We start from the raw sequence: 22269 nt of genomic DNA on the forward strand, positions 1-22269 counted from the left end.
ATAATTAAATCAGCAGACTGGCTACAGACAAAACAGCTATGGTAAAACTAAGAAGAACAGGACAACAAACCGGTTTCTCAACACAAAACAATAAACCAAACGTTATTAGCCAACAACAGTTAGAACTCACTGGCTACTTCTGCCACAGCTAAATCCTGGCCAGACTTTGGTTTGTAGCTTGCAGCTTTCTAGAGCTTATATAATTACTCAATACAAGTTTAATTAAACTATTTATCAAAGAACAGATTAATTTTATGTTGATCAATTAATCTATCTATCTATCAACTAACTGTTTTAGGTCTGGTTCTGGCTTAAGAAAACTAATTATTTTACAGTGTAATTTGATCTGGATTTTATTCTTTTAGTTACTTTCTTTTCAGAATAGGCAACGATAAAGAAATATTAGACTTTTAATTGACAAAAGAAAAATGATTAATTTAATCCAACCCATTTCTGCATGGGTCTTTGTCAACTCTGAGGCCAGAAAATATCTCAGCTGTGTTGTGTAGAGCCAGAAGAGGAAGTAAGTGAAGCAAGACAAGGAGGAAGTGCTGACTGTGTTCTGTTGATTCTGACTGAATATGGGCTGTCAGTGTTAATAATTAAGTCTCACTCACAGTACGCTCAACTTTCATCTGCACTCTCCTCCACTCCGAACAACACAACTCTTTTTCACTTTCTCTTGCCGTTTATTTCTATAAATACACGCCACCTCTTAAACACACACCTCAGCTTCTAGTTAAGTCAACTTAGCAGAATGCTGCTTAACGAAAATTGCAGGCTTTTACTACGCCACCTCAACTCAACCTCATCTCCAAAGCTAAAGAATCTGTTTGGGATATATGGGAGTGGGGGAGTGGATAAATAGAGCATCTAAATCTCTGGGGAAGACATTGTGGAGAGGTCTGTGCGACATCACAACATAGCATGTCCACCCACGCTGCATTCAGAGCTCTCATGAAACGCTCTGCTACGAAGCCACGCTGGAGTCCCATTCATCGTCATTTCAGTGAAATAGTTATCAAGTGCTGATGTTGATTGAAGTCACAGTGGTGGAAATAATAAGTGCCAAGTGTTCACATATTTTTAATTAAGGCTGAATTGAGGAACACAGTGAAAGCAGTGATCAAGCTTTTATTTCAGCATTCAAGCTGTGAGATTATCTTTATCCGTACAGTTCAACTTTTCAGTCTGAGCCATGTGCTGAGCTCAGCCTAGCCACATACTAGGCTCTCTAGCGACTCAACGTCATTGGTTGATTCTATAGCATTCTTAAGTGGGCTGATACCCATTGGTTAGTGTCACTGCCACTGCCTTCTGCACACAAACAATAGCAGTCTTTGTGTGTAGTGCCTGACTACTGTGCTGTGTGCGTTTCCTCTGCTTTAACAAGAGTTTTTTTTTTTCTACACTGCTTTTTGCAATAAAGACATGATGTAAATGAATTTCACATAGGAATGAACAAGTTTATCAGTCGATGGTATACAAAGGGCTGGTTGAGATAGAAGCTTCCTCTTCTCTCTGGTTGCCTCAGTGGGGTTTTTCTGTCTGCAAGATTGTCATGTTAGCCGAGAAAGAACAATCTCACAGAGGAACTGTGCAACAAGATGAGGATGTATGGCTTTGGACTGACTAGATAACAGAAACTGTTTAAAAACAGGCAGCATGTTAGTTTAGGTTACATTAGGTGAAGCTTTGCGCCATATATTTCTGATTCTAGCAGTTCTAGTGACCCTATAATAAATTATGAAAACAATGAAAGGTAAGGTGTGATATGATTTAAAAGGGTCACTTCCACACTAAACACTCACCTACAAATAATCTCTTCCCTCACTGCTTAGTTCAAACCAGAATCTAAATGACACAGTAAAGCTTCCCTCTTCCTTTGCTTAAGTCTGCAGGCACAGAGAAGACATCAGATACATCTCCAAGTCATGACATGAGCCTGTAAGAGGACACACAGCGACACCAGAAACACAGTGAACCACAGAGGGCTATTTTGTGGGGCAAGGTGCTGCATGCTGACTCTGCTCTAGAGTTCATTTATGTCACAAAGTTGAAGCTCAAACTAATATGTTGTTCCCTTTAATTATCTGTGCTCACAGGTCATCTGTGTGGTCTTAAATGGTGTTATGTTACTCTTAGGCGCTTGACCAGCTGATGTTGTGACGTCTATCCTTTTCTTTCTTGCGGTCTTGTCTAAGTGTTATTATTATTATTTACTGACACACTAATCTCTGGAAAGAGATAACTGCATATAAATGCAGAATCCATAGCGAGGGACCAAGCCTATGGCACTGGAAGCATTCTGGTTTCCAATTGTAGTCCAAGTAGTATTGACCAATCACATCGGAGCATGCACCCATGCATATGAATAGGCCTCGGTTGCAACAATCATAGTCAATCAATAGTGGAGAGCAAAATGCAATCTCAGAACCCATCAGCCATACTCTGACAAGCGTTTTATTAATGTTATCTGCATTCATATGCAGATATCTGTTCACAGAGACTAGCAGAGAAGTGTCTTTCAAGTCATTCTCGTATACCAAGTTGCTAACTAGGCCGCAGAGGACTGAATATCCTGTGGCTAAACCTGAAGCTCCGAAATATTGGTGTTGCCCCCAGAAGCTAAATCGTCATCAGAGATAGCTAACGCATTACAAGATTGCTACAGCACATAATCACATCTACGGCACGGAAAGTTGCACAGCGGAACAACCCTATAAAAAGGTTTGTGATGGTTTTAAAACTCTTTTAGAATAGAAACTACGTCACAAAAAACATTTGACTATAGTTGGCAGAAACCAATTTCAGGTCCTTATTTTACTAGATAGCTACTCCACTCAGGTGATGATTTCTTTCCTAGCAATTCCACATCCACTTGGTGTCATTGTCTGACAGACCAATCCAAAAGCTCCTGGAGACAGCGCCAAGACACAAAAAGACACCTGGACATTATAAAAATCTTTTGCAAGTCATTTTTTCCCACTGCCAGAGAGAGAAGCAGCCACCCCAGAGGCAGATCTGGAGAAAACCTTCACTGGGATAGTATTTGATACTGGCTCTTGTATGAAAGAGAGACTTAACAAAGGATTTCTTACCAATTCATTACATACTGTACATCACGCCTACTACAACTATGTTTGACAGCATTTGCCCACAGCATGTAGTGAACCAAAGGGCATCTGATACAAGAAAAGAGGTCAGGACTAAACTGTGTCTAACAGCTAGTATGCACCTCAAAGACATTAGACAAAACAATAAGTTTGTGCTCATAAAAGGATAAACACACATAAAAACAGGACCACTGCTTATATCTAATTCAGATAGTAGACTTGTGTGTCTGTTTTTCAGAGCAACAGAGGTAGTTTACTGAATGTAAGACGAAGATCGATGAGATAGAGCCAGAGGCACTGTGTGATTTCAAAAAAGAAAGCATTACAGCTACATGAAGATAAAATGTAGATGGTAGAGATACAGAGGCACAAAAACAAGTGACAGGCAGGCAGGCAGGCAGCTGTAGATTAAGCGCCATCCTGACCACAGACGCTCACATGCTCAAACCACAACACCTCTCTTCTCTTGTTTTGATAGATCTTGAGCTAAGGGAGGGGTTGGTGGAAGGATTGGTGCAATTGTTCACTCTGTGCCTGCGCACTTGTAATTATACAGAAGGAATGAATGAATTTGAGGTATCATGGAGATTTCACACCTCAAATTCAAAAGGTTTCAGACACGTTCATTAAAAGGAAATCAACACAATGGCTCCGCAATACTCTTGAAGATAACAATGGAGGACGTTGATCACCTCTAGAATCAAATCATTAAACTAGATGACATTTTTATCCACTTCACTTACCTGGGTTGTGAGTTCTCCTCGTACATGCGTTCCTTGCCCTCCTTAAACAAGCTGATGGTCTGCTTGGTCTTCTTGGTTAGGTTCTCCATGAAGACCCGGAAATACTCGTTGTCCCCCAGAGTCTCCATTTTGCCCTCGTAGCGAGACAAGATGGTGCGCAGGTGCTGGTAGGTGTCTGGCAACAGGTCCAGGATGTAAGGGGGGCTGTTCTTCAGAGCCAATTTGGGGTTTTGGCATAGGCGCACCACCTGCATAAGAGGAGGATGTGAGGGGGAAGATAAGATACAGTTAGAGACAAGAAGTAGGTACGAGAAAGAAAGCAGACGAGAGAAAACCAAGACAGAAGATGTGTGAGGTTAAAGAAAGGCGACAGAGAAAGAAGAGCTGCCACTATGAATTTACACTCTGAACATCCGTCAGGCATTATTTATACCATATAGACGCTAGAGTCTTGCATAATATAGCTCTTTTCTGTATTAGAGCACTTTGTGCAGAAATTTGTCAGCGAGCCCAGATAGAAGACATGCAGAATGGAAAATACCAACAAAGTCAAAGACTAAGAGAAAGGCCCTTAAAAGCCCTGTCAGAGTGAATCTTTCAGCTTTCAGAGTGTGGCGAGTCAACACATTACATAATGGAATACACGGACTATCACTGATTCAAATCCCTTATGGCATCATGAATTATTTCACCACTGTCACATTATGTGCATCTGCAGAAAAAAAACATGAAGGTGGAAAAGGACAAATGCATATCTGCAGTGCTCCGTGCACAGTTTTAACGTGAAGCCAATGAACTCACGGTTCATATTCATTTGCTATACAGATGTCTCATCAGGATATGCACAGCCATGTTCGCACCTTGTTGTGTGACAACTACAGCAATAATCATGTGTGACCACCACACCGTCAGCATGTTTAGAGAAGCTGTTGGTATGTTTGCACTTCCTCATTTCAATCTGCACACTCTATAAGGCATCTGCCATACAAAATACAAATTCTCTTTACTGAAGCACTGACCGTGATAGTGTCAACGTGGATGTAAGCTTTAACTGCTGTGATATGCTACAAAATAAATTTTCAGAGTACAAAAGACTAAAAGAACCTGACAAACATGAATCATTGACACAACAGAGGCCGAGTTCTGCAATGGGTGAACAGAAAGGTAAATCTTCTATTAGATGGCTTTATAAAAACACAAAAATTTAGGCAATCAACAAAGTGGCCGAGTCAATAATGTTCACCAGACTGTATAAATGCATGTTGCATCCTCAGTAATGTTCAACCTTTCCTCACCCATCTCACTGTGCTGCTGCACTGTGTCTGAGTCACTTCGTTGACCATTACAAAGATGCTGGCGGACAGCCTAGAACACTCTGTATGGACATGGTTGCTGTCATATTTACCACTGCATTCAAGCCTAACTTACTTGTATAACCACGGAGGCACATAACCACACTTCCATTCAAAAATTCAGGGTCTCACGTCCTGATTTGAACCTGCGCTGATGTAGAACTAGGCTGTCAGCTTCAATGGTGACCGAACAATTGCATGTCAACAGCAGGACATGGCTCATTCTTTTGTAGACGAAGCCAAATTATTGTCTACTAATCATGAGTGAGTGTTAAGAAGAAATACGGCAGGAATAGCATTACAAGAATGTCGGTATGAATTTCCTCACCTCGTCTTTTTTAGAGGCCATCAGTTTGTCGTTATGGGAAAATGAGACTTCAAAGTTAGGAGGACAACTTCAAAACAAAAATCAATCAGCTTGTAATTGAAGCAGGCCTGGAACCTCATAGATCTATCAATTATCATTAATAGTAAAGCAACTTACTTTTAAGTGTATGAATACATATTCTACAAGTTTTAATCTATGCCATGGTGACATTTCTGTTTTACTGTAAGAGTATTAACAATTTCATGAAAGAACAATTAACAATTTCATGAAAGAAACCAGAGCTATTTGTGAAGTATTTATTTGATGGAATATGTTCCTCTAAATGTCAGGCATGGATTATTCTTCAATTACTGGCCATTAGTGTCATTTACAGTATTCATTTCTCTTTTACATCTTAAGATATCTGACTTAAAAGGACCAGTGTGTAGCATTTAGTTGCTATAGTTGCTGTTTGCAACACTCATGTTTCACCTTTTAGTGTGAAAGAGAAACACCAGTGGCTGTGAAACACAAGAAAAATGTGAAAGGGACTCTCCAGTGTTTCATTCGTCTGTTCTAGGCTACTGTAGAAAGATGGTGGTTCAACATGGCAGACCTTGCAAGAGAACCCGAGTCATGTAAGGCAACACAAACAAAATGATTCTCATTTTCCGGTGGTTAAAAAACATTCTGCAAATACAGCCCTCACCCAGTCTTAAATATTACAGACTGGACCTTAGTTCAGTTGGACTTCTCATGAATCCAGAGCCCAGATGAGCCATGGTTCATTTCCTGGGTGTCACATATTAAGAATATTTGATCCCAGATTTTAAATGGGCCACTGCGCTCAGACCGGTCGGTTCATCATCACTGTATCAAATGCCTCTCAAAAAGAATGAGGTCACACTTGACTGCTAGGATATTTTAAGCGGTACTGATCCCACAACAAGAAAAAAAGTTTTTTTTAACATGCAGGCCTTCGTTAGTGTCTGAACAAGGTCAGCTTCCTACTGATCGAGTGGCGCGCAGGTGAAATATTTCACCGAAATAACATGCCCTCTCCTTTTACCTCTTCGTTTACAGATAAAAATTAGAACTCCATAGTTGTTTACAACAGGATCACCAGGATGCATCAAGTATAAAATGTGTGTCTGAAGCACCGGGAAAGGGAACTAGCACAACAGTTGATTCGTCATGGGGATTATCCATATTACATTCAGAATTAGACTGACGACACAAAACTGACAATGCCCTGAGTATTTCAAATATTTAAAACATTTTAAAATCGCCAAACTGAGATGGAAGAAGGAGGTCACAAAAACTTAGTGCTCCCTTACATTAACGTCAATCAAGCCTCCTTTCATGAAGTAAAATGTTGACTACCTCCAAGCAAAACTGCATTCCATTCATCGTATCCTCTCTTGGCTACACCTGGCATGAACCTGCTAGTTTTTGGACATCAAGTTCAATTCAGTTTAAAGTTTGACCAGCTTAAAAGCAAAGTTGTTTTTTTTATTAGACTTTAGCTGTAAACAGGCAATTTTGTGCTGTCTCGTTTCTGCACAAAGATCGTTCCTGGAAAACAAAGAAAAAAAAAAAAAACACAAAACACACATTTTGCATTCTCGGTCTAGCAAACTGACGCAAAAGGACCGTTTGTTAATTCTCTGAAAATTTTCAGTTTCACAACATTGTATGATGCTTTCCAAGAAAATCCTGTGACAAACTGGTGTGCAACTAAATTATCAGAATATCTTGCAAAAACGTCATAACTGCATGAGACCACAAAGTTGTGTTTGGCGTCCACAGTCAAAAGAGCCTAACTCAACTTTATTAGTGGTGCGTTTCAGACACAGAAGCACTCATTGCCATCTTATTGAACTTGTACAAAAGTTTTCTGAACAAAAAACACTACAGTAGGCCGCGCACAAAAGCAGAACCTGATTTTTTTGTCTAACAGCCACTGCAACTGGTAGGACACAAAATTAAACAGCGACTTTCATTATATAACTGATATGGATACGATGATTAACAGACAATTAGATAGTTGCTTTCACCAGCTACAACAACAAAAGTGATCATATCCATATTATCCTTGGGTCGAATATGACCTGAAATTCCCTGATGGTTAACTGCCTCAGTGTCTGATTAAATGTGTAAACTAATCATTGCCAATATTTCCTGGTATGACTGGTGGTGATGATGATTGTACACGCTACAACTTCAGGTTTTGATAAATGAACAGCTAATTAGCCTGAAGCATTGTACCTTTAAAATCGTAGATTTAATGTTGGTACAGGTGTATAAACTAAGTTTAGTGTTTAACTGGAAAGCTTAAAACACAAGCATTCAATAATTGTTGTGCCAACGTAGGCGACTCTGAAGAGGGAAGTTAGCCTCGGGTGTTTGATAAAATTTAACTTCTGTGCAGGAGGTGTTTTCGTAGACAAACTGCGTTTTTATTCTTCAGTATGGGTCTGCGGGCCTCTTATGTCTACAGTATATGTTGGGCTGTGGTTTTCCTTCAGACAGCGCTGAACAATATTTCCGCTGCTATTTTAAACGATCTGGTGAAGTAAAAATACTTTTGGTCTTATAGCGTGCTCGAAAAGGTAAGATAGCCTACTCTTTGTGTTTCACTTCGCTGGTGCTGTCCCTCAAACTTTTTTTTTTACTGGGTCAGATGGTAAATTATTCTCATACTGTAAACTGTAAAAGCTAACCTGACTTGCACAGGTGGTTTTGGATGGTGTAAGGTCAACTGTGCAGTCTTCTTGTCTGGATGTACAGATAAAAAGACTGTCTCACAAAGTCTGTTTTCTTCTTATTTGTGTCAAGTACAGCACCGTCCTTCACAGTGCAGTCAGACAATCTACCACAGATGCTAATGAAACAAAATAAACTGGAATGTGGTTTCTTAATAATAGCTTTGTAGAAAAAAAAAGAAAAAAGAAAAAGGACTTGGTCTCTTAATATCAGAGCTCTAAAACTAAGGCCTCAAAGAGGAAGAGGAGACACAAAAGAGTGTCTTGTCTTCCTATACACTCTAATACTGCTGTGTGAATCTCACAGGAAACTGGGGGTCAAACTGCTACAGACTTTTCCGAGAAGTGAAGCCGTGAAATGAGCCTCCCCTGTGTAAGAGTATAATTGGCCTAGTTAAAACACACGCATTTCTTTTCTTTTTCTTCTTTTCTCTCTCTCTCTGTCTCTGTCTCTCAATGCTTTGTTACAGTTTCCAATGGGCTGTGGACACAACAGCAACAATGTACAGTTAGTGCTAGTAGTAGTAGTAGCCCCTATACTTTTAGTATTAAACTCCTGTGTGGCATCTTTTTAACCCTACTCTAACCTTCTTAATGTTTACGATACACCTTAGTTGTTTTTTGTTTTTAAAGATGTACCATGGTGTGACAACTAGTGTCACAGTAACTAACAAACAAGATGTGCTACAAGAAGCCCTTGTGGGCTAACGGTGGTGTCAGGCTGTGTTTTTTTTTAAAGTGCTGCTAAGAAGTCTGACACAAACTAAACTAAACTAAACTAAACTAGTGTTGTGTTGTGCAAATTAGCCAAGTCTTCTTCTCCCAGCTGACGAGCTAACTTAGCCCCAGCGACGCCAGACCTGCAGCTAAGGCGGAGATTAGCAAGCTTATCGCTAGTTAGCTGCGGTTAGCTTAGCAGTCACCCGAAGGCTTCCAGAAAACGTTAGCCGTTGGTTACCGTTTTTTTTTAAACGTTAAACTCAACGAACCTTGTCCATCAGTTTCCAGCATTTCTCCACCGTCTTTTTGTCCACGGCTCCGGGCTGGTGATGCGAGTGGAGGTGATGATGGTGTGGCTGGAAGGCATCCTTCATCATTCCGATGAGCCCCCCGCCTTTCTTCAGGTTCCCTGCCATGTTCGGGCTCGGCTAGGGTCGGCCAGAGCGGCAGACACAGGCGAGGCGAGGCGAGGGCAAGGCGGGGCAGGGCAGGGCACAGGGTGGTGGTGGTGGTGGTGGTGAGGGGGGTCAGGGGAGACCGAACCGCCGCCTGGAGTTAGCTGGACCAGGGCGATGGTTATCCGGCACCCCCCGGCGAGGACAGCGCCCGAGCGGCGAATCCGAGCCAGGGTCCGACAGGGGGGGTTAGAGGTAGGGAGGGATGACTATCGGACAAAGGCACCCATCAGCACACCTAACACCAGTTCGTGAGATAAAAGTCCCGGTTGTGGCTCTAGCAAGCCCCTCACTGAGTCACTCACACCCCGTGCAAGCCGCTCCGTGCTGCAGCTAGCTGCGCTGCTCGGTGTCTCTCTGCAGGCTGAAGACCCACGCAGGCTAATTAGCAGAGCACCAGACCTGTCTCTGTTCGCCCTCAGCTGGAGGACAATGGCACCGTTTCTCTGCCCAGAAGCCGTGTGGACTGGAGTGCGGTCCTCTCCTCTTGACAACCCCCCGATGTATTTCCTCTTTTTGTCTGTGTGTGTGTGTGTTTTCGCCTGTGCTGCTGCTGCTGCTGTGTCTTCTTGACGGGAAGTTCAGTGTCTGTGTGACAGTGTCAGCCCTCTCCTGCAGGCTGAAGACAGAGCACAGAGCGCTCACCGGTGACCGAGGAGAGGAAGTTGCACTTAAAACTGCGAACGCTTCGGGTACATACACGGGGACCATGGGTGAATAAATAAATGTGGGAATTAGACATTGCCCAGCATTTTTCTGTTTCCCTCCGTGACGTGTATGTGCGGCCCTTTCCTTTCCTGTACGTCCCCTTCCGTTTGCCCCCCCATCAAAACCCAAACTCCACGCCTTCCCCATGCGCGTCCATGAGCCATGAATGTACTCGGGTGCGCGCCTCTGTCTGTCTGTGCAGCATTCATAAAACGTTCAAGGGATGCTGAATGCAGCCCTGGATTCTCGCAGCGCTGGCTTTGGTCACCCCTGACAACAAAGGACGCTTTGACATGTCTCACTTTAAAACTACGGCTCCAATTACACGGCCTGTGTGCACGAGCTAAAAAAAAGACTCAGTCACGTTGTGATTGGCTGTTATTAAAGTCAATCAGCTATCAATCAAGTTGGACAAGTCGGTGCCATGGTAACTCACTCAGCAACCAAGGTCCAGCAACAAAAGGTTTCATCCCCTGTGTGTAGTTTGTGTAACACACCCAGTGAGTGTAACAGGCAAGCAAATATGCCTCCCAAGAAAAAAACAAAAAAGACTGCAAAGAAGAATCCAGAAAAAAGTAACTTTCCTTTTGAGATTAACATTTGTTTTGTTTTTTTTGCTCTCCTGATGATACATTTTTATGAACAAGTTTTACTGTCTTGTTGCAGGTGAAACTGAACTGGAAGCAAAGTATAGGCGCAGTGTACTGGATGTAGCCATCCTACAGGATCACATCGGTGAGCGTCAGCTTTAAGTTGCTTTATGTAATGTAGGCTATGTTTAGATCCAAACTACCTATGCATTAGTCATTGTAGGTACTGTATATATGACATCCTAAGAGAACAAATCCATACTGTATTATGTCTTACATTGTGCCGTGCTACAGTAATGTCTGATGTACCCTTCTCTAGGGCTGTGACTAATGATCATTTTGAACTTTTGGATTTTAGTCTATTAAATGTACAGTGAGACAATTTTTCAGCATCCTTCAAAGATATTGAATTTCCAGTATAAAACAGATTAAAAACAGAAAATCCTCACATCCGATAAACTGGAGCCAGCAAACCTTTGACTTTTTTCTTCTTCTTGATTTATGACTTAAACAGTTAGTCAATTATAAAAATAATAGCTGGTGATTAATTCTCTGTTCACAGACTAATTGATTCACTGAGAAATCATTATAACACTGCCATCCTTCAATTTCTATCAACGTGCCTTCACACCATTATGTTACCGTTTAGTAGTTGGAGGTAATTGTGGTAGATTTATACAGGTAATGTGTTTCAGCATGATTTTGAGGTACTTGTACTTCTCTCCATTTTATGCTACTTCCTACTTCTAATCCACTTCAGAGGGAAATATTGTGCTTTTGGCAGCTATAGTTACTAGTTACTTTGCTGATTAAAACTTTATACATAAAACATACTGTACAATCAGCTATAACTGTGAAATGCTACTAATACATATATTAATTCAGTGATAATAATCCAGTAATTCAGTCCAGTCAAAGAGGCAGTGTTTCTGCATCAGTACTTTTATGTGACTCTATTTTGCTGATAATACTAAATTACAGCTTACATGTTTAAGCATAATTGAATACTTGAGCATGTTTTACTAATTAAGTTTTACTAATAAGGTTCACCTTAGTACACAGCAGAACTGTAATTGGACGATACCACTCATGCATGCATTTGTTTGTGTGGTTACCCCAGCCTTACAGTGCGAGTGTGTAACAAAGGTCCAGTCTGATAGAGTTGACCTGAGGAGACGCATGAGAGACATGGAGCAGAAGCTACAGCACGAAAGACAAGACCGCAGGGATGTCAACTCTGGTACGGTACAGACGGGGCATGAATCAACAATTAGTCTCTCTTTTAATAACCTAAGATAAACTGTGGACTCCTGCAGGAGTGAGGACAAGGGGCCTGTTTGCCAAGGTTAGGGTAATTTCTGAGGAACAAAAAGTCTAATTAGCCGGGTGCCTAAGCTCATTGCTGCATTGGCCTTACAAAGTGAATTAGCAATGATGGCTAAATCTGTCACAAATGTCATTCTAGACCTCAGTCGGCAGTACAAAACCATGCAGACAGAGCTGACTAACAAGGTGAAGACACTTGAGAAAGAAGTCAGCCAGCTCAAGGAAGAACTTGGTTTGAATACATTTAATTTTCTTTAGTGAAATGAACAAAGACATCCGCAGTCAGTTCACAAATTAAAAGTGATGGCATGCCAGTATGCATTTGTCTTCCTAGTCCTGTGTCAGGAGGACCTAAGGAGAGAGAAGAGAGAGCGTGAGCGGGTGCAACAGGAGAAGGACACCACCGTAAATGACCTCCAACACAAGCTGGACAACATGGAAACAGACTACGAAAAGATCCTGCACGTAAGTTGCAACACTGACCATTTCAAAGTGAGTTAAAGAAAGGTCTGATAAGGCAGTCACTATTGGTCCTGACCGAACATCTTTGAGATATCATGCACTGTAAACCAACATGTATGTGTCAAGCCTCCTGTACCATGTGGAGCTGTCCCTGTTTAAGGGCAGCATTGTTTTTACAGTGAATTAATGTGGTTTGGTCTGTGCAGTGAGATCAACCTTGCATCAGCACTATCTCTAGTTTTGCTCAGCAGTTGATAGGTTGTCATGTTAAAGCCACATGACTGTGCACATGACTGTGATGACAAGACTTGATAAAAACCTGATAAAAATGTTGCCTCCTATGTACAGCCCTACATACAAGGGCTTTATGGGCACATCAGGAGGTCATCAGATTATGCTCTTAATCTAAAAACAGAAAGATTACTATGTATTGTAACTGGTGCAGAACTGTAATGAGCTCTCCTGCTGCTACTCACATGAGAATCTTTTGTTTTTACAACCTGGGTCATAAAAACCTAACATGACTTTGTATTCACCACCATCACAAACAACACTCTGCCGGACGCAACTTTTAAAAGCAAAAGCATAAGTGAACATTAAAATTTATTAATCCCATAATTTGCAAGAACAATCTGGATACAAACACTGTTATGCTAACCTATGGATACAGTATATAACTCCAAACCAGGACAATGAGACCGTAAAAATTTAACATGGTTGTAAAATAGCACAATTTTGAATGAGGTCAGTGTTGACCTTTTATATGTACAGCCCAATTGTATTGACAGTATATGCACGTTTTCTTTCACGTTGTCAAGCCTGGAGGCTTGTCAGAGGACTCAGCCTGTGATTATAGAACTGTGATTTTAATGTGTAATTATCATTATTTTTCTATTTCCCAGTATGACACGAAATCTAATTATGCCTCTTCTCATCAGCTCACTCCTGAAACTCATCACAGTTAAAAGTGATAAAGGACAGGGAGGGATATCAGGTTAGATAAGAAGAAAATTTCAGCCTGCATCTAATTTTCACTTATGTTTTCTGCAGGAGACTCTAGACAGCCTGACTTCTCAGCTGTCTGTGGCTCGACAGGGATGGGAGGAAAAGAGCACAGCCCTTCATCAAAATTACAAGGAGCTCCTCTCTGAATTTGGCCTGAATGCATTCGACATCTAAAAGTCAGGCATCTTACAAATGAGAGCAGCTGCTCCTCTCAGTGAAATACATTTGTTGAATGCTGCATCTGTGTTTAGTTCAAATGAAAGTGATGTGTGTGACAGCTTTGCAGCTTTGCAACAATTTAATATGCCTAACACATGAATGGATTATATTATTATTTTATAATGTTTTACCATCAGAGTACAAAATAAACCAAGTTACACTGTACATGCATGAATTCAGTAGCTTACCAAGTAGTGTCTGTAATGTTGTGTAATGCCCACTAGATGTAGCAAATGACTGTTTATGACTGAAGAGATGATGGCCAGAATATGTTATTATGTACTGTGTATTCTGTATTTTATATGTGTAAATATGTTGTAAGTTAAATAAAAGAATGAGGACTACACTAACATGGTATGAAACGTGTGAGCCTGGGTAAGAGTATACTGTGCTGTACTGTACATAAACAGCAAAGACTATCATGATCTTGCAGGTAGGTGTGTAAGCAGAGATGGAAATGTAGATGCAATTTTCAGACCGTGTTTTATGCTGAGTCAGGAGCCCAGAGGTCAAATATGGTAACAAGGAAGAACGCGTAAGATGAAACTGGCCACACGAACCACAGAGACGCAAGAGACTACATTACCACCACTGCTCGACTGTAATGCAGCTAGACTGCAGCGTTCAACCCACAACTGGAACCCACAACTGGAAAAAGTAAACAAAAAGTAATCTTCAATATGAGGTAGACTGACGATAGACAATAACAAGAAAAAGGCAAAATAACAGTTAATGGTGCAGGAAATATGATTTAGCTGCCCAGCATCAATAAACCCTGACTTCCCCTGCGGGGAGCCAGATAAACAGATTTTACTTCCAAGGCTGTCATTTGTGTGCCTTTTTCATGGCCCAGTGCAATTTTTTAGCCTCTCATCTGTGGGGTAATGAATCATTTACTCGTGGATTTAGATAATTCTGTGCTCTAACGACCAATTAACACGGAACTCAAGAGGCCGTTATCTGAAAACCAATATTTTCTCCTCAAACCACAAGGAGCTGCTGCCTTTAGAGGGTATGTCTTTCTGTTTGTTTAGAGTTTAATGGGGTTGACTGCTGCCATCCCAGTGCTCAAAATGAGATAAGCATAGTGCACCTTAGGGAGGGACACAAAAAACATTTCATTAGCAGTGTACCATATAGCACAGCCCCCTTATGGAAATGCTACTATAAAAATATTCTATAGTAGTCAGTCGTGGAAGAAATAAGTACCGGTACTTCAATGTGAAAAGGTAGTCCTGCATTCAAAATCGAATGAAATAAAATGTATCAAAAGTAAAAATACTTGTTTTGCAGGACAATGGCCTCTGACATGATATATAGAACTATATTACATTATAAGAATGTTGATACTGATGTATCAGTACATATGTATCATTTTACTGTAACTGTTTACTGTAGCTGGTTAATGTGGAGGTAGTTTTAACAACTAATATATATCTATACAGGTTTCTTAGTCTGTGATTTCTAATCTAAGGTTTGGGTCACAAGACAAATCTGAGGGGTCGTGAAAAGATTAAAGGGACAGAAAGGATGATAAAACCTATTTATGATAGCATATTTCTTTAATGCTGTTTTTGTACAATTTTTGGACAATTTCACCTCTTTGATACTCAAACAGTGATTTAAATGAAATCATCTGAGACGTTTAGAAGGGAAATATCTCTTTATATCTCTTTTGTAGACCTGCTAACAGTGGCACTGTTTTTTTTGTAAGGTGTAACAAATCAAAGAGAACCACTGGTTTGACCTTTAATAATTCAAATAAATGTGTTGCTGTGGAAGCAGAATAGTTCCCTCTGATATGCAGTGGAGTTGAAGTATAAAGTAGCATGAGATGGTAAGCAAAATATCTGAATGTACTTAGTTACTTTCCATTCCTAAATATAAAGCTATGGTGTATATTCCATTTATCTGCAGGTTTATCTTTGTTGATTTAATTTATACACTGTCATTGATGCATTTTCAATGTCATTATAGAAAGTGACTGATGTTTACGTCAATCTTTCACAATGAATGAATCCAAAGTCAACAAAGACTTGTACTACTATTCTTTGGTTTTGTTATGCGATACCCATCTGACTGATTTCCACAATAAAGCCTTTTTTAATTTTCTCATGAATACCTGACAATGACTGTGGCTGCCTTGCTGGAATTTGCCTTGGCTGTCTACTGTTCAGCTTTCGGGTAATGATGCAACAAGATGGTGAATCATGATGCCCATACTGTGATTTCCCTCGAAAGTATGTACATGAGAGAGATCACATACACACACAAATACACCCACGCATGCACACACAAATTTACTCACACACACACACACTCACACAACTAGGTAATCAACACTTCCCCATCTGGGAAGTGTGGGGCATTGATAAACGGAGGACTGAATAGTGAGGGAACGAAACACAGAGTAAATGAAGCTCCATTTTATTTCTCTGAAAGACAAACAATGCCAAGATGTTTTGGTCAATATGTTCAACAACAACTGTCAGCAAACAAAAGGCTGTATAACAGCCTTGACAGTATCTCACCTTGGAGAGAATTCTTGCACTCTGAATACCTTTGAGCACACAATGACAACAACAACAACAACAACAACAACAACAACAAGCTTTTTTGCAATTAATCAATAGAAATCAATAGAAAGCTCTCACTTAAAAATGTGCACCAGTCTCACTGTGAATTAGGTAGTTTCCACTGATAATATGTTTTGTCTCTCACCTGGTATCCTTAGATCCAGTGCTCATTAGTAACTGTTATGGGGCTGATGTAAACATGTATGCTGTTAACCTTGGGGAATCTGCTGTCAGAGAAGAGAAAGCAATTGTTTGACAAAGGGATGCAATCTTGGCAGTAGAAACTGAATGAATAGATTTAACAATTGCTATTAGGAGGCAACTGAATCATACTGACTGCACTTACTGACTCACATTAGTTTCGATACACCAGGTTTAATGTTTTGGCCTCCTAGAACTGGACATGGAGCTTGTGTTACTCAAAAAAATGAATTTTATGTGAATGAAAACCATTTATTTATTTACATGGAATGGACTGATAAGAAAAGTCACTCTTGAGGCGTATGGGATGTGAGCTGTTTACGTCAAACTCAGTACACCATAACTCCTAAATCCTTGCAGAATAACAATCAACTACAGGGAAATTGGTATTGCTGTGTGCTACAACTGGGTAAGCATAAGGAGTAAAGTAGATTTTCACACACCTCTGCAGGCACTCATTGCGCATCACAGGCTCCATAAATCCAATGGCAGCTAGGCAGTGGTGGGTAGAGGTGCACTGAATTTATGGACCATAAGCGCCGGAGGCAGAAGGAGAAGCATGAGCACGATGAAATAAACTTGACACAGCAGTGACATACAGGTAGCGCCGGGTGTTTATGCACGTGTGTCACGATTGTTAAGAGTGATGTGGACATGTGTGCGCTGCAGATATGCACCATGACATGCAGGTTGTTGACGTACTAACAAAACTTGTCATCTCTAATGCTGCAGAGGAAAGATGGTGAGACAGGCACTGGGAGAGGAGGGAGGGAGGCAGTCTGAATTAAACTGTAAATCAGATGCAGGAGGTTACGTGGCATTCACTCACTATCCTGAGAGGAGAGGGAAATATCCACTGAAAATCACTTTGATAGATGGAGTACGGGTGAGTGGATGGGCATATAACACATGAATGAGTTGTTAAACTCATTAGCCTCCTTTAAGACTTCCCACCCACACAGGTTCTCAGCTGTTCGACTGATTCACAAGTGTGCAGACGTTAATTCATTCAGTTATGGGAGAGATACGAGAGGTAGATGCATCAGCTTCTTCTGGTTCACTCAACCATTGTCCATGTTTACTCAGCTAGAAACCCATACATCCTCATACTGCCTCTCTGCGTGCGCATATGTCACAACAAAACTGGTGCACTGTCTTAATATTCTCCCAGTTGAATAATAAAACCTGAAAAACAAAGTGCACTCAGATGCTATTTTGCATGACAGATCTAAGCAGCTCAGAAGGTCATATACGTCACAGCAAAGAAGAGACCAAACCAGAACCCCACAGAATGGAGGTTGTTTTAAGAAATGTATTTATAATGGAATAAAAATGTCAACATAAGAAAATAAAGCATATAAAATATATAGCAGCCAAACCCTGCCATCTCTCTCAGTGGTCTCCCAGCGAAGGTCGCCCAGTGTTTCAGTGGGATTTGTGTTAATTCTTACTCTACTGCTTCTCGTGCCTTCAAGGTAATTGGCAATCTCATTCCAACTACGCTTGATTTAGCACCCCTGTAAATGTTTTTAGTGTTTAAGAAGTTAGCATCGGGTGCAGAGAGAGCCCTCTTTCTCTCATGAGTTTCTTAGTGACATTCAGCAAATGGATAGAAACTTCTTTTTATAAAACTGGTAATGAAATGTGGATGCTTTTTCTCTCTCGCAATTTTCTCGGCAATTGGCCTTTAACAAGTAATTATATAAAGGAATGTAGAAAGTGAACATGATGCGCCAGTGAGGAGTTTTGTTTGTCACCATTATACTCACAATCCATGTATGTTTTCATATGTATGTGTGTCTAAATGGAATAATGTGTCCATATAAACATTGTACACATCTCTCTGGTCTATTAACATAATCAGCTTCTAATGTGCAACACTTTGGACCATTACTGGGGAACCCATACTGTATTTATACACCATCTGTAGAACAATGTATTAAGTGCACTGGCACTAATGATGCTTAAGTAGATGTTAACATAATGCCTCTGCAATTCCCATTCATTTCTATGTGGTGCAGGTCAGGATCGAGCAGATTCAGTGCTGTTTCAAACACTGGTGGATTTTTGTGGGAGTTCAGTCTCACTACAGACCTGATACAAAATGCTATCTGAAGTCCTGAAACACTTTTTCAGCAATTAAATGATCTGACAGTGACAAAGTAAGAAAGAAAAAGGCAAATAGAGATTCCACTAATTTGTAATTCCAGTCACCCAAAATGTTCAGAACCACCAGTTCACTCAAAACTCTGTATTAGTACAATTATGCAAATACTGCAGTTCACTCCAGGTCTGTCAGCGCTTGATCTACCACAGTCTTACACACTCACCAGCTTCTGAAACAGCATACCAATCATGGCCGTTCATGCAATAACAGGTACTTTAAAAATATAGAGGCAGTTTGGGCAAGAGATGTTGCAGCAGAAATGATGCAACAAATGACAAAATGATTCAACAACAAGGTGTGACTGAGGCGATTCTACATGAACAAAAAATACAATTATGCACGGTGAATGACGTAGGAAAATGCAGGATAATTATGATGAATTACTTTTTTTTTTTTTTTCTCAGAGGGAAAATGCTCATCCCCAATATCAAAGTTATTCCTCCGTCAGTTATCACAGAAACAAAAACATTTATTTAAACGTGAAGAGGACATTGAATTGTTTGCCAGATTCTGTTCAAGCGTTCAACCATTGCCTGGTGTTTTTTCTTTTAAAGGGCTGTAATATTTGTGAAAATAGTTGTTTCTTTTTTCTTGAATTCTTTGTTATCAGTTTCTTTAAGCTTTTGTGGACATGGCAAGATGTATATTGGCGTGGTTTGCGTGTAGGTGCCATCATATAGTTTGATTGTGTGACATGTAAAGAATGAGATGTGACCTATTGCCGGTAAAGCAAAGAAACATGAAGAAAACATGGCGAGTGATCAAAAGATTAGACACCTCAATTCAACATTCACTCCTTTTACTTGAAAAGAGCACATACAGAAAATTTCTAGCCATGACAACCTGCAGGTAAAAAATGATGAAGATAGAAAGTGAATTGTGGCTAATAAAAGTACAACAAGAGAGATACTGCAGCGGTATCTTCAAGCAGTGTCAAGTTGGTGGCCTAGTTTTGAGGGATGGTGATTGACAGAACCTGGTAGGCAGAGTTAAAATGATGGACACATCAGAGATAAGCAAGGAGCAGTGTAGACAGGTGGATGGCCGCCGATTCCGACCGTGCAACAGGCTATCAGGCTATCATATAGTAACACATTCAAACCAGTTCAGTGGGAAAATACTATGTCACGTGTCACAGTCTATGCAGAAAGTAACCCAAGAATCCTAAGAATCCTGTCACTGGTGCTTTGTTCTCATTGTTTCATGCCTGAAGGTATGGTACAATTTAAACAAAGACAACTGTAACCAAATTAATACATTTCAGAAAGTAATTAACTTGGCTTCAATCAAATTGATTTTACAATGATGTTTTCTATTCAAAAAATCTCTCTCTTAAAGACCTGATTAATATGTTCCAACTTTTGGTTTAGTTTTTTTTTTTTTTTTTGCAAAATAAAAGTACAAAAACGGGAGCATCTAGGTTAATCTGAACTGAAATACTCCTTGAAAGCAGTGTGTAAAACATCACATTCAATAAAAGTTTAACTGCCTTGACATTTAAAAGAACTCAAGTCGATTGTTGATATAAAAAACCCTTTTACTTTTACCAGGGACTTTTGGTTTGTTCTGATATATGCTGGGTTTCATTTAGTTTCACTGGCTTGTCTTGATGGGACCTGAATCATTCTTAAATATGTGCGATGGAGAAAAGCCTGTAATCTCTAACAGAGCGTCTATGCTGTGCAGGAGACTGTGTGTATTTTTAAGTGAGAGATCATAAAGAAGTCAGGGGATGAGACAATAAAGGTGTCATGGTGTCAAAGATGTAAGACAGACGGAGGAGAAAGTAACACAGAGAAGAAGAAGGGAAAGAAATGGATGTCTTCGTGTATGTGTGTGCAGCCATCGTGTTTTTAAGCAGGTATTCAAAACAGGAAATCATTCTTTCAGCTACTCAGTCACCACTTTAGCAATAATCATTCAATGAGCAACCTGCCAACACCTCTGGACATGCATCGCTGTCTTTCAGAGATACCAACAGTTAAAACATGTTTTTTAATAGAATATCACTACTATAAAAGAAGTCTGTGTGTCTGTCTGTCTGTCTGTCTGTCTCGATTTGTTTGTTTTCTGGGTTCAGTTGAGTTTGTTGTCTTCTCAAGGCTGTGGTGCTTTCTTCAGCCACAAGATAATACTTATGGTTTTTGGCACTTTCAAAATAAAAGCAATTGAAGAATGACCTTGCATTAGTCTTTTCATCTTTGCAGCTCTTCAGAGGCAATATACGTTCATACAGTAAATTGTCAGATAAAAAAAGGAACTTTTAAATTTTTTTTTTTTTAAGAACAATAGAATAACTATATTCAGTACTGATAATCCAACAGAGGACAGAAATAATTTAAAAAGGAAAAAAAAAGAAACAGCACAATGATAAATGACTGAAAATACTGCATAGTACAAATGCCCCGTAGCTGTTTTTGTCCGTCCTGTTTTGCACGGTACAAAGGGCCAACAGGGACAGACCACAACGAGACAGACTCATCAGTTTCTCCTATGACAAAGGAAAAAAATTCACCCAAGGAGATTCCAAAACAGACTACTGGCTGTTGCCTCTAGGGCAAAGCAAAGTTTGCAGCACTGTCCTGCCCTTTAACATCAAGCTCCCAATGGCTGAATTAAAAAAATGTTATCTTTGATCCCTGGAAAGTAGAGAGGTGGCTTCTCCGAAAGTCAGTCCTGTTGGTATCACCAGGCGTTATTCAGGTTCACTGCTATTTGTGGTCTTGTCCCACTCTATGCTCTCCTCACTGTGTGTGGGAGAAGGGAGGGCCCCGGTGGCCCCAGCGGGACGCATCCTCAGTCCCTGGAAGCGCCGGCACTCTGGGCAAATCCGGATGTGGCTGCAACCTCTCGCAACCAGGGCTGCCTCCTGCGCCAGTCTGTGGGAGAGGGGTTCAGGCAGTCCGGTGCCCCCACATAGCTTGCCGTTGCTGAGGCTGACGGTGGCAGCTCGTGCCCGACGCTCCTCCAGGGGTAAAGGCCGCGGCCGCATCATTGAAGTTGCCCGCCGGCGCCTCAACTGCAGGCTGTCGCGACACAGGACGATCCCCTGGAGCTCCCTCAGCATCTCCTCACACACTGACTGCTGCAAGCACACACACAGGGAGAAAAAGATAGGGGAGAGGGGGATAAGAGAGGGAGAGAAAGGGAGAGAGCCCAGACAACTCACTGACTGACTGACTTGATCAGGACTGATGGACATCACAGACACACAACACACACGTTTCTTGGTTATGTTTATATAGTGGAATCGACAGATAAAACAACCAGCAGTAAAAATAACACACACAGTACATATGTAATTTAAAAAAAAAACACTTTTCAGACACATACAGGGATGTAACACACACATTTCAATCCCTGGACTGATGATTGAGGGCTCCACTGGGTATCTACAGTATGAACTCAAATATTTACAAAGACATGATACTGCAGTTGAAGTGCAAGACAAGAGAGACTAATTATCAATCCACACATGCTGCACACGGGCACGGTATACAGATGCACACAGGTGTAAACACACAAATAATTGCACGCACATACACAAACACACACAC

At 40.7% G+C, this 22269-nt stretch overlaps 3 protein-coding genes across 4 annotated transcripts in view; 1 reads left to right on the top strand and 2 right to left on the bottom strand.

Moving 5' to 3' along the window:
• The window catches only part of cbl (Cbl proto-oncogene, E3 ubiquitin protein ligase), a 33507-nt gene extending 23213 nt beyond the window's left edge, over positions 1–10294 (bottom strand). The window contains exons 1-2 of the mRNA XM_010752459.3: positions 9273–10294; positions 3860–4107 (exon numbers count right to left, since the gene is read on the bottom strand). Coding sequence (XP_010750761.2) covers positions 3860–4107; positions 9273–9419 — 395 coding nt within the window. The 5' untranslated portion in view covers positions 9420–10294. The remainder of the gene's footprint in view (positions 1–3859; positions 4108–9272) is intronic.
• On the top strand, positions 9417–14113 carry drc12 (dynein regulatory complex subunit 12 homolog). Its single transcript, XM_010752470.3, has 6 exons — positions 9417–10741; positions 10833–10901; positions 11877–11996; positions 12222–12314; positions 12417–12547; positions 13595–14113. Exons 1-6 carry the CDS (start codon positions 10591–10593, stop codon positions 13721–13723), a joined length of 693 nt encoding a protein of 230 aa, XP_010750772.2. The 5' UTR covers positions 9417–10590; the 3' UTR covers positions 13724–14113.
• Positions 14114–18729: 4616 nt separating this feature from the next.
• grik4 (glutamate receptor, ionotropic, kainate 4) overlaps positions 18730–22269 on the bottom strand; it is a 271652-nt gene continuing 268112 nt past the window's right edge. For both annotated transcript variants that reach the window (XM_027280740.1, XM_027280739.1), the window contains exon 21: positions 18730–21797. In XM_027280740.1, coding sequence (XP_027136541.1) covers positions 21408–21797 — 390 coding nt within the window. In that variant the 3' untranslated portion in view covers positions 18730–21407. The remainder of the gene's footprint in view (positions 21798–22269) is intronic.

This window comes from Larimichthys crocea, chromosome VII, assembly GCF_000972845.2.
Source record: "Larimichthys crocea isolate SSNF chromosome VII, L_crocea_2.0, whole genome shotgun sequence".
Taxonomy (NCBI): Eukaryota; Metazoa; Chordata; class Actinopteri; family Sciaenidae; genus Larimichthys; species Larimichthys crocea.

What these genes read in the sequence shown, in the direction of transcription:
- drc12 (XM_010752470.3), top strand. Translation starts at nt 10,591, where the DNA reads ATGGTAACTCACTCAGCAACCAAGGTCCAGCAACAAAAGGTTTCATCC. An exon ending in CATCCTACAGGATCACATCG is followed by an intron (nt 10,902 to 11,876) that starts GTGAGCGTCAGC and finishes TGGTTACCCCAG; the next exon opens with CCTTACAGTGCGAGTGTGTA. An exon ending in CCAGCTCAAGGAAGAACTTG is followed by an intron (nt 12,315 to 12,416) that starts GTTTGAATACAT and finishes TTGTCTTCCTAG; the next exon opens with TCCTGTGTCAGGAGGACCTA.